The sequence below is a fragment of the Chlamydomonas reinhardtii genome, chromosome 7 (assembly GCF_000002595.2).
Source record: "Chlamydomonas reinhardtii strain CC-503 cw92 mt+ chromosome 7, whole genome shotgun sequence".
In the NCBI taxonomy this organism is placed as follows: Eukaryota; Viridiplantae; Chlorophyta; class Chlorophyceae; order Chlamydomonadales; family Chlamydomonadaceae; genus Chlamydomonas; species Chlamydomonas reinhardtii.
This window is the reverse complement of record NC_057010.1, coordinates 5,245,001-5,255,962: the sequence shown is the minus strand read 5'-3', so window position 1 is coordinate 5,255,962 and position 10,962 is coordinate 5,245,001. Positions and strand designations below refer to the sequence as shown.

General features: G+C 62.8%; 1 protein-coding gene across 1 annotated transcript; it reads right to left on the bottom strand.

Annotated features, from left to right (window-relative positions):
* Window positions 1-16: 16 nt before the first annotated feature.
* On the bottom strand, window positions 17-10,908 carry CHLRE_07g349100v5 (uncharacterized protein). The gene is made up of 26 exons (XM_043064519.1): window positions 9,555-10,908; window positions 9,097-9,249; window positions 8,791-8,887; window positions 8,392-8,526; window positions 7,973-8,034; window positions 7,528-7,645; window positions 7,136-7,226; window positions 6,849-6,918; window positions 6,391-6,532; window positions 6,001-6,132; window positions 5,447-5,562; window positions 5,110-5,193; window positions 4,695-4,779; window positions 4,346-4,423; window positions 4,086-4,166; window positions 3,776-3,871; window positions 3,458-3,549; window positions 3,058-3,191; window positions 2,505-2,724; window positions 2,120-2,210; window positions 1,889-1,957; window positions 1,664-1,804; window positions 1,428-1,473; window positions 1,203-1,267; window positions 883-996; window positions 17-680 (listed from the first exon to the last, which is right to left on the bottom strand). Exons 1-26 carry the CDS (start codon window positions 10,322-10,324, stop codon window positions 480-482), a joined length of 3,483 nt encoding a protein of 1,160 aa, XP_042923087.1. The 5' UTR covers window positions 10,325-10,908; the 3' UTR covers window positions 17-479.
* Between the last annotated feature and the right edge of the window lie 54 nt (window positions 10,909-10,962).

Below are 10,962 nucleotides of genomic sequence, written 5' to 3'. Positions count from 1 at the left end.
GAGCGGCGGCGAAAAGACTGCGACAATTTTGTCCCTTGGTCTCACGTTCGCAAGAGTAATGAAGCAGTGTTGAAAGCGCACGTCAACAGCGCGGGTACTTCAAACACGCCGTTTAGCACTTGATCGACAGGGTGTCGTAAGCGATTGGCCTCGAGGTCCCCTTACTCATGATCATAGTCCTCTTGCGCTTGCATAATGCATCAAAGTCATTGGCCGTTGAGTCCTGGGGCCTTCTATGACGCCGGAAGGCCCCGCAGCACCCTGCCATTGTCTCGGCACAACACCCAAGACCACGACAACCCCCGCCCATTTGTTCCCCACTCCTTCCTGTTAACCTCCTCCATGTGATTTGTGTGTCGCGGCATCCCCGGCCCGTGCTCCGTTCCAACTGCATCAAAGCAATCCACCTCAACTGCCAGCAGTTCAATCGTGCCGGTTCCTCCTCCTCACCATCCGCTCCGCTCCTCCCTCCTCGCTCCTCACTCCACACCCGCCGCATCCAGCGCCGCGCGGCCCTTGTTGCCCTTGGGCATCTTCTTGGCGTCCTCCATGATGTCCTTCTTGTTGTAGTAGTGCGGCGCGATCTCCACCAGCCACTCGGGCTTGATCTCTGACACGGTGCGCATGAACTCCTTGGACGTCAGCACCAGCTCGTGATACACCACCCAGCGCGGCAGCAGCTGCGGTGCGACGGCATGAGCGGTGAGCAGATGTAAAAGAGGTCAAGGGCATAGCCAAGGCATGTGAGACAGCGATGACGGGGGTTTGGACGGGGATGAGTGGAGATGTGCATAGCGTGCTTGGCGCAACGCGCCTGCGTGAGCATACAGCTTCCCTCCAACCCAGTTCACTTCTTGCGCACACGTCCTCAACCCGCTTCACCTGCAGCAGGCTGGAGCTTGGGTGCAGGTGCACCGACTGCGGGTTCTTGATGGTGCGGTAGGAGCCGTCCTTCTGCAGCCGCGCCGTGTGGTAGAAGAAGCCACTGGCGATCGCCTGTGCGCGCATACCGAATAGGTTGGTGCGGGCATATGCAAGACGTAAGGAAAGGGCATGGTGTGACTCATTAGGTGGGAAATGTTGACGGCAGCTGTACCAGGATACATGTGTGCCCGAGTGCGGTCAATTGCATTTAGCCGCAGCCGTGCGACTACCCGACCGCCTGCCATGGGCCACCGCCATGCCACCGTCAGGTCGCGCACCTTCCGAATGGAGTCATGCTCGCTGGAGTCGCCCACCATCTCAATCTCCACACGCTCCATCAAGCCTGGTTGGCGCAAGCAACAGAACACACACACATTACGTGTGCACGTGAGCGAAACGTCGAGGCCTAGACGGCCATGCACGCGGTCAGCGACACGGCTTCAGACGGTTTTCACAGTTGTACCTCTGTCGCATGGACACACGCTTGCACATGCTCGACTCACCCACGAGCTGGTCGCGAATGTCGCGAGCGCGCTTCATGGAGCGGACCTGCACAGGAGAAGCAAACGCAGCTTCAGGTACGTGGCTGCACAGCCTGTGGGCAGGCCTGGCAGCCGTGGAATCTCACAGATGGCAACAGCGTCGCCTTGCACACACGTGCGCACAAGCAAGCACCCCCCGCTTCGTCTTCGCCTTCGCATGTACCGCGCCTGCCCCCCGCCTGCCCACGGACACCGACCTGCACGTAGTTCTCGAAGCACCACTGCGTGCTGAAGTTGCTCTCCGCCCAGCCGTCATACACGGACATGAGCGCGATGTGGTCGCCCACGCCGCCGCGCGAGAAATTCTTGTGCGCGTTGTCCGCGAACACTGCCTTGTCCTGTGTGATTGTAATGTGTGTGAGATGGTGATATGGTAGATTGCATGGTAACAGCCCCAGCCTGCGCGATGACCCCAGTCCCACCTTTGGCCGGTAGAAAATGGACGAGCCCACTGACACCATGGCACACACGGTGGCGATCTGCTCCGACACCTGGATGTGATTGGGGGAAAGCAACACGCATGCAGCGTTCAGTCATGCCTCCTGCGGACAGGGTCCCCGCCGTAGCCCCAACATGTCCCTCCTCGCAGCCTTATGTCCCCACTGCCACACGGCCACGCCTTGTTTCCTGGGCGCCTTCCGTTCGCCTCCCACCTTGTAGGTCTCCGAGGCGATGAGCGTCTTGGCCAGCATGGGGTCCAGAGGAAACTCGGCCATGCGGCGGCCCAGCTTGGTCAGCTCACCCCTGGAGTGGACGGGTGGGCGGGCGGGCAGGTGCGTGGGGAAGGTAGGAGAAGACGGGAGGGAAGGACGCATGCGAATACAGGTGAGCCCCACATCCCCTTCCGTGACAGCCCCCACCCCCACCCCCACCCCACCCCCACCCCCAGCCACGCTCTCCTCCTCGCTCTTTTGCATTGGGTTCCGTTTGGGCTGGTATCTTCAACACCCCTCCTCCCACAATGGCAAACCGACGACACGAGAACCCAACCATCCTCAAGCTCGGGCAGCCCACCCCTTCCCGCTTCCTCATCCTCACTTGTCGTTGAGCGCCCCCAGCGCGTACAGTTGCTCCAGCGCGCGCAGCAGCGTCTCGGCAGGCGGCGGGTCCATGAAGTCAAAGTTCATGAGGTCGTGGATGCCCAGCGACTTGAGCATCAGCACCACATTGCCCAGGTTGGTCCGCTGGATCTCGGGCACTGTGTTGTCCTCCATCTCGTTCTCAAACGAGTGCGCCGTGTACAACCGGAAGCACTTGCCTGGGGAGTGCGTATGCAGTTGGGTGTGGTGTGTGTGTGTGTGTGTGTGTGTGTGTGTGTGTGTGTGTGTGTGTGTGTGTGTGTGTGTGTGTGTGTGAGAGAGTGTGTGTGTGGAATCTGTGGATGTGGGTGAGGGAGTGGGTGTGCGTGCGGGCGTGGTACGTGGGCATGGGCAGCAGTGGTGGGTGGGGGAGTGCGATCCCGGCATTCGCGAGACTGCGGGCATCACGCTCATGTCTGTTCAACAGTCTGGACTGGCAGGCAGCACGCGCTAGGGGCCCCCTTGACTCCACATTTCCGTCTGCCCCGCTCGCCCCTGCGACGCTTCCTCACCCGCCGACGTGCGTCCGGCGCGGCCCGCCCGCTGGTTGGCGCTGGCCTTGGACACGGGCGTGACCACCAGGCTCTCCATGCCCGTGCGCGGGTTGTAGCTGTTCTGCTTGGCGAAACCCGGGTCCACCACGTACCTGCAGGAGCAGCGGGCGCGAGAGAGGGTGGCCGTGAGAGGTGGGTGTCGGAGTGTGAGAGAAATGTATGGGGGTAGTTGTGGACGCGTGGAGGGTTTGGGCGCAACAGCACCAACATGCGTGTAATGCTGGCTGAGCGCAGCTGCCAAGCCACGCGCAGGTCCGCCCCCTGGGCGCCCCCTAAGCGCGCATCCTAAGTGGGAATGATGGTTGCCACGACAGCACCGCCACCACCACCACTTGCGCCCTCATCCCGCACCACGCACTTGATGCCATCGATGGTGAGACTCGTCTCGGCGATGTTTGTGGCCAGCACGACCTTGCGCGCACCCGGCGGCGTGGGCTCAAAGATCTTGGCCTGCAGCGCGGTTGCGAGTTGTTCCGCCACAAACAAGGAGCATGTTGAGCAAATGCGTGAAGTGTGATGCTCGTACCACTGAGGGCATGCCGCTTCGCATACAGTGCAGTTGTGCAGTTGGGACATGGAAGTGCACATGCATGACTTGGTTGTCACCCGCATGACAGCTCATGCATGTCGGCACACAAGAGCCCAACGCCTAACCCAGAGCTGCACATGGCCCCACCTGCAGCTCCGAGGGCAGGTTGGCGTAGATGGGGCAGATGATCATCTCCGCCAGCTGCGTGCCCTTGCCGCGCATGCGCTGCCGCAACAGCTCCTCCTGCGGATGGCAGGCAGCGTTGTTTGTGTCCCCGAAGGAGCGGTAGGAGCAGGCCACAACAATTTTAGAACACACGCCGGCACACCGGTGTACACGCGTTGTTCCCGTTCCCTTACAAGCGTTGTTCACGCGTTGTTCCCGTTCCCTTACAAGCTTTAACACGTCGTTCTGTTTCAGTTGTACAATACACACACAAACACACAACGGCACGCACCACGGCCTCGATCTCCTCCTGCCCTGTGAGGAACACCAGCACGTCGCCCTCCGGCTCCAGCACGTGGATGCGCATCACCGCCTGGATGCCGGGGCAGGGCAGGCGGGATGGGGCGGGAACACGGTAAGTGGAGGCAGGTTTGCGCGCGGGATGGTGTGTAGGCAGCGAAGGGTCGGGACAAGCCACAGGAGGCGTCCCTGCGGCGACACAGACACTCCTTTGGCTTTTACTGATTCGCCTCCTACGGCGGACATGCTCACCTGCACCGAGGCGTCTATGTAGTCGGCCTCGGGCGCCTTGGTGAAATAGATGTCCACTGGATAGCGCCGGCCCGGCACCTGCGAGCGAGCGCGAGAGTTGAGCCACACGGGATCGCTATAAAGGTAAGGGCGGATGGTGTCCGACATAGAGAATACGACATGATGCCAAGGCGCTGCAATGGCGCTGACAAGCTGCTTCTGGGCGCAGTCGCATGTCATCCGGCCGTCCACTGCCCCCTGCTGCTTCGCCGCCACCCACACCCAGCGCACTACCAACGCCGGATCCGGGGCCGGAGCCGGGGCCGCAATGCGCCGACTCGCAGCCCCAGGCTTCCCACGCCTGACGCACCTTGAAGATGGGGGCGTAGTCAAAGTACTCTGAGAACTTCTCCGCGTCCAGTGTGGCGCTGGAGATGAGCAGCTTCAGGTCGGGCCTGTGTTGCATGATGAGTTATGATGGAACGACTTTGTTGGTTGCCGAGTTGAATACGGCGATTGCGGCACGGTGGGTATTCTGTGCCATCCTGCGGCCTGGGCCCTGGGCACGAGCGTGAGTCTTTGCTCCAGCCACCAAACAGATGTCAGCACAAGGGAAGGCGACCACATACCCAGTGCAGCGATGATGCGGCCAGACGCCAGCGCACGCGCATGTCTACCTGGCTACCCCGCCCCGCGCTGCCAGGCCGCCCCGCCAGGCCGGCCCCACTCCCCCCCCCCACACACACACACACGCTCTCTCCCCCGCATCCCCCCCGCACACCCACCTGAACCGCGCAATGTCCTTGACCAGGCCGAACAGCACGTCGGTGTGCAGCGTGCGCTCGTGCGCCTCGTCAATCATCATCACGCTGCGTGGGATGGGCAGTTCGCAGTGGCAAAGCGTCAAGGGGGCACATGGCTTAGCGGAGCGACAGTTGCGCAATTTGTTTCCTTCACCCACCAACACCGTAAAACACGTGTCCACGTACACACATGTGCCCCCGGATTCCTTACTCATGGGACTTATTGGGCTTGGGCACACATCACCCACACGGGGGCGGCACGGTGCATAACATCCTTGCAGATTGTCCAAACATCCTTGCAACCCCCCAAAGCCGGCACCTGTAGGACGCCAGGTCGGGCTCTGACAGGAACTCGCGCAGCAGCATGCCGTCCGTCATGTACTTGAGGATGGTCTTGTCGGAGGTGCAGTCCTCGAAGCGGATGGAGTAGCCCACCTTGGGGGGAGCGGGGAAGGGGGGGGGTTGTAGACACCAGCCCAAATTAAACCGAACCCAACCCAGGGTGGAGGCGGCTTGATTCATTCCCAGCGGGTTGCAGATTCAGGCAGGGAGAGGGCATAGGGAACATGCGCTGGCATTGTACAACACGCGCACACCCGCAGGTTACGTGCGGCTCCACGCAGCCACACCCCGACGATGCTCACGGCAACAAATGTATTGCATTCTAAGTCCTTGACCTCCCGACCCCCCCCCCCGGACGACCGCTCATTTGGTAACGACTTCGTCTGCAAGTCTTCAGTGCATCCTGTACCGCATTTCCCAACCATCTTTGCACCCACCCACCCAAACCCCCACACACACCACCCACATACACGCACACCCGCATCCACTGTCTTTGCGCTATATTTTCCTTGTGCTCTTTAACAAACACACCTCGTTGCCCAGCTTGACGCCCATCTCGTGCGCCACACGCGCCGCCACGGACATGGCCGCCACACGGCGCGGCTGCGTGCAGCCGATCTTGCCGGCGGCGCTGTAGCCGGCCTCGTGCAGGTACTGAGGAACCTGGAGGAGGGGGAGGCAGGCAGGCAGGCGGGCGGGCAAGGGGCAGGAGACATAAGGACGCCAGGACTGTGTTTGGGAAAGCGGGCATCTAGAGGTGATGCTGGTGGCGGTGGCGGTGGCGGTGTGTGATGCGCGTCATATGCTGTACGCTCATTACCCGCGTGAGCGCGGCAAAACACCAAGACAGCACAAGCCGCGCCTTGGGCCCGGGCGCACGACGTAGTCCCCCGCGCCCCCGTGTTGCCGTGCACTGCGCACCTGCGTGGTCTTGCCCGCCCCCGTCTCGGCCACGATGATGAGGATCTGGTGCGCCTCCACCGCCTCCAGCAGCGCGTCGCGGTAGGGGTGCACCGGCAGCTGGCGGCGGCCCTCCTGGATGCGCTCGCGCTCCGACTTGGCGCTGTGTGCCAGAAAAAGGCAAGACGAAAAGGGTCAAACACACACACAGCATACACGGCGTACCTGGTGTTTACATTTCGTGTGCTCTCTGATACAGTGTGTTTGTATGTGTGTGCGTGTGCGTTTTTCTGTGTTTGATAATACAGAAGTGTGAGTAAGGGAAGGAACGCAGAGAGGTTGGGTATGCGATGCGGTGCGACGCTAGCTGTGTGTTACGTGCAGTGCAGTGCATGACAACGACGACGATGAAGCTCATGGCCGGGTCGCGCCTCCCACGCTGCCCCCAAACCCCGACGGCGCCGTGTGCCCCCACTCACGCAATCGCTCGCGCCTCCGCCTCCTTCTTCTTGCGCTCCTCTGGCGTCTCGAACAAGTCCTCAATGTTGCCTGCAGACGGGCAGCGGTGGCGGCAAGTGGATGGGCATATCTAGCTGATGGTTGGTGTGGATGTGCCACCTCCTCAATCCCGAAGCAGATCAGCTACCAGCACGACCAGCACAAGCACATCCTACACGCCTACACTTGGTCCCGCCCAGCCCCGCCCAGCCCCGCCCTGCCTACCCAAATGCCCTTACTCCCCCCGTACCCCTCCCGCCCCTCTCACCCGCCAGCATGTCAGCCTTGACGAAGTCCATGGTGTCCTCGAACACAAAGTCGTACTGGGGGGCCGCCGCGCCGCCGTCCTGGGCGCCCACCTAAAGGTGCGGTGGGCGGGGTGTGCGGGGCGTTGGGCAGGGGTGTGCGGGGCGTGAGGCGTGCGCGGGGCACGTGCAGCGGAGGCACGTACGGTAAACAGCAGGCTGTAGCGCCAGCATCAGCGCCGCCCCTCAGGCCCTCTTGTAGCGCTGCAGGCCCGGTATCGGAGCCCTTCCTACACCAGAGCCAAGTCCAGTTTGTCCTCCCCCAGAGGCGGCATGAGGCCGGGCACATGAGCCCACACCAAGGAATGACATCAATCCCCACTGCCCAGCCCATACGGCCAACCCCTGTACTTGCCCTGGTGACGTGGGTCTTCTTCAGTTGCTCCGCCTCCCACGCCTCCTGCTCCGCGTGCGGGTTGGCGCGCGCCGCCGCCCCCTCCGGCTCGCTGTAGCGCAACTTGGCCACATCGTACCTGGATGCGGCGTGCGGGAAGGGCGGGTGTGTTCCGAAATAGCAGCAGGAGAGAGGCTTAAAACAAGAGACGAGCAGACGAGTAATGCAGACGAGCAATGCAGCCGACGAGCAATGCAGACGAGCAGACGAACAATGCAGACGAGCAATGCAGCAGCTCGTGTGCAGTGCCGCTGTGTACGTATGTGGTCACAAGCGTAACGATACAAGAGCGAGACGTTGTGTTGATGTGCACTCGTGCAACGCAATGTGGCACGCCAAGCAACGGCGCACACAGCAATGCCGGGCGGCAACAGATGAGCAAGCATGAGGTCTGACGGCAACTTACCGGGTCGCGTATTTGGTGGGCTCATCGTACGAGTCGGGCATCTTGTAGCCGTCCTCAGTGGCCTGCGGGCGCCATTGCAGCGGAGGCGGCGGCGGTCTTACGCTGGCTGATGAAGTTGCGACACCTGCCCTTGTAAACCGGGAGGCCCCTCGGGCACTGGTTATTGGCCCAAAATATATCCTGTATTGGTCGTCCTGGCTCCCGGTCCACTAGTCCCCTGAGGCTGGTTTCGGGTTCTGGGTCTCCACATATTTCCCCTTCCCCAGCCGCTCAATTGCTTGCGTCTTTCATGGACGGCCGCCTCCCTCCAATTACTTGCAACTGTCGCCGCTGCCCGTGCTCTGCAAGTTTGGGCTGCTTACACCCCCCCCCCTCCCCTCCCCTCCCCTTCCCTGCCGTGCCCTCCGTCACCGCCTCACCGCGTTCATGAGTCGCTGCTTCTCCTTGGCCAGCCGCAGCACCTCCTCCTTGTAGCGCAGGTCGTCCAGCTCGCGTTGGCTAAGCTGCACGCCCTGGAACAGGTACTTGGCGTCCTCCAGCTCGTCCTCTAGCTCCTGCAGGGGTGAAGGAAGAGGCGGGGTGGAGCAGGGAGGGCATGAGCGCGCAAGGTGTGCGTCACGTGTGTATTGCGGAGGCCGTGTGTCTGATGCGCCAATCGCCGGCGCATGCGCAAGCCAGCTTGGCAGGATGCCAGTGTGTCCCTGCAAGGCTAAGGCTGTCCATGCACGGCCATCAAACATCATGCGCCAACGCGCACGCGCCCCAGAGCCGCAGCACTCGCACCCACGCGCTTCAAGCAAACGCGAGCTCACGCCCACCTGGATCTTCTTGTCCTCGCGCTTGCGGAGGTACTCCTGCCGCGACACCTCGCGCAGCATGGGCATCAGCCCGCCCCGCTCGTTCTCGTCCTCGTACCTGCACGTGGGCAGAACAGATCGCCGCTGGTACCAGTTCTATAGAAATGGCCCAGCGCGGCCGCGCCATCCGTCACCCACCCACCCAGTCGCACACGCACGGGCAACCCCTCCACTCTCATCCTGGGTCCCGCCCCAGCCAACACGCCCGTGCCCCAGCGCCCTAACACCCATACATGGCACACACGTCACACAAACACACACGCGCACCTCTTCTGCATCTCCTCCCGCCGCTGGTCCTCCTTGCTCATGCGGCTCCGCGCCCGGTCCTCCGCCAGCTTCTTGGTCTTGGCCTCGTCCTTGGCCCTCAGCCGCTCCTCAAACTCCTGCTTCTCAGCCTGGTCGCGGTTGCGAGCCTCCTCCCTGCGTGCCGTGTGTGTCGTGCGGGTCGTGTGTGCCGTGTGTTTCGTGCGTGTGGCCGTCAGATACCGTGGTTGTGGAGCAGTAAGGCGCTCAGGATTGGACCCGGACTGGTGAGTGCGCGCACGGCGCGTGGCAGAGGTCCGATGTTCATGCTCGCTGCAGTTAGAGTTCCCAGCCACGTGCCCAGGTGGCGACCCTCGCCCTGGCGTGCCTCCATGTCTACCGCGCGGCCGCACAACCCGCCACCCCCCACTGAAAACCCGCCTGCAGAACTTGAACTGCCCAGTCCCCCGTATCCAACTCACTTGAGCCGCTCCTCCCGCGCGGCTGCGTCCTCCTCCTCCGCGTCCCGCTCCTCGTCTTCCTCCCACTTGCGCTTGGGGCGCTTCGCCTGCCGCACCACTGTGTCGTCGTCATCCTCGTCTGCGCTGCCGCCGCGGCCCGACCTCCCGCCCCGGTCCCGGTCTCTATCCCGGTCTCTGTCCCGGTCTCGCTCTCTCTCGCGTTCCCGCTCGTCCTCCTCCGCGAACTGCACCCGCCGGCTGCTGCGGATCTGCTTGCCACCGCCTGCTGCCGCGGCACCGCCTGGCCCCGGCGAGCCAGCCCTGCCGGCGGCGCCGTCGCCGCCTTTGCCCGCCCCCGCTGCGCCGCCTGGGCCCTTGCTGCCGCCTGCTCCTGGTCCCGTTGCGGACCCTGGCCCGGGTCCGGCCGCCTTGGCTGGCTCCTGCTTCTCCTGCTCCTCCTCCTCCTCATCGCCCTCAAGCAGCCCGTAGGTCATACTCTTGCGCACGAGGTCACGTGCCTGCTTCTGCGCCGCGGCGGCGCCGCCACCCGGGCCGCCGGCGTTGCGGCGAGGCACGCGCCGCAGCAGCTCCGCCGCGAAGGCCTGCACCTCCGGCGTGTTTGGCAACGCGGCAGAGCGCTTCAGATCTGTGAACAATGAGTCGGCGCTGGTGTGCTTCCGCGCCATGGACAGCAGGAATGCTGCCACGTTGGCGTCTGCGAAGCCCAGCAGCCCATGGAGCTTGTCTTGCACCCAGCCGCGGACCTCGCGCTCCGCCGCCGCGTCAGCCATGGCGGCTGGCGCTTGTTGATTACGGGCGCACTCTACGCTTACTCTGACAGCCGCCGTGTGACAGAGCCGGCTGGTCCCACTTCCCCCGCGGCTGTGCCTTGCTCTAGGGACGCCTCTGGGTTCTCTGGGAGAGCGCGGCGTCCCAGCTGCTGCCGTACAAAACCCCAAGGCTCGCCAGCTGAATCTGTTCCGGCCGAGCCCCGGCTAAGATGCAGGCACGCAGGCGTGCAGCCGGAAGCTCCGGTGGTGTGGGGTGTGCTCGCGGGTTGAGGATCTCCCCACCGCTTGCCGCTCCGGGCTCCGCTGTGCAAGCTCCCGACGCCAAGTCAATGTACGTGATGCGTTGGATGTATTTATGTTGTCAACTTGTCTATGCGCCTACACTTGGTGCTGTGCCCACGGCCGGGGTGACAACTCCGTTGAAACTGCACCTGGAACGGCGTTGAATAAGCAAGTATGATTGCATAAAGTTACGTATCCCTCGCTAAGATATAGGGCAGCAAGGTCGGCACTCAGTGTCAGGCACTCAGTCCTGTTTTTGCAGCTGCACGCTACCGCTGCGCAAGTTCTGCATGGCGCGGATGAGTGAGGACATGCCACAAACTTAAGAATGTAGACGAGCTTCCGCACCATTGGGC

What these genes read in the sequence shown, in the direction of transcription:
- CHLRE_07g349100v5 (XM_043064519.1), bottom strand. Translation starts at nt 10,324, where the DNA reads ATGGCTGACGCGGCGGCGGAGCGCGAGGTCCGCGGCTGGGTGCAAGAC. An exon ending in ACCTGCCCTCGGAGCTGCAG is followed by an intron (nt 3,550 to 3,775) that starts GTGGGGCCATGT and finishes ACCGCGCTGCAG; the next exon opens with GCCAAGATCTTTGAGCCCAC. An exon ending in CCATTTTCTACCGGCCAAAG is followed by an intron (nt 1,805 to 1,888) that starts GTGGGACTGGGG and finishes ACAATCACACAG; the next exon opens with GACAAGGCAGTGTTCGCGGA.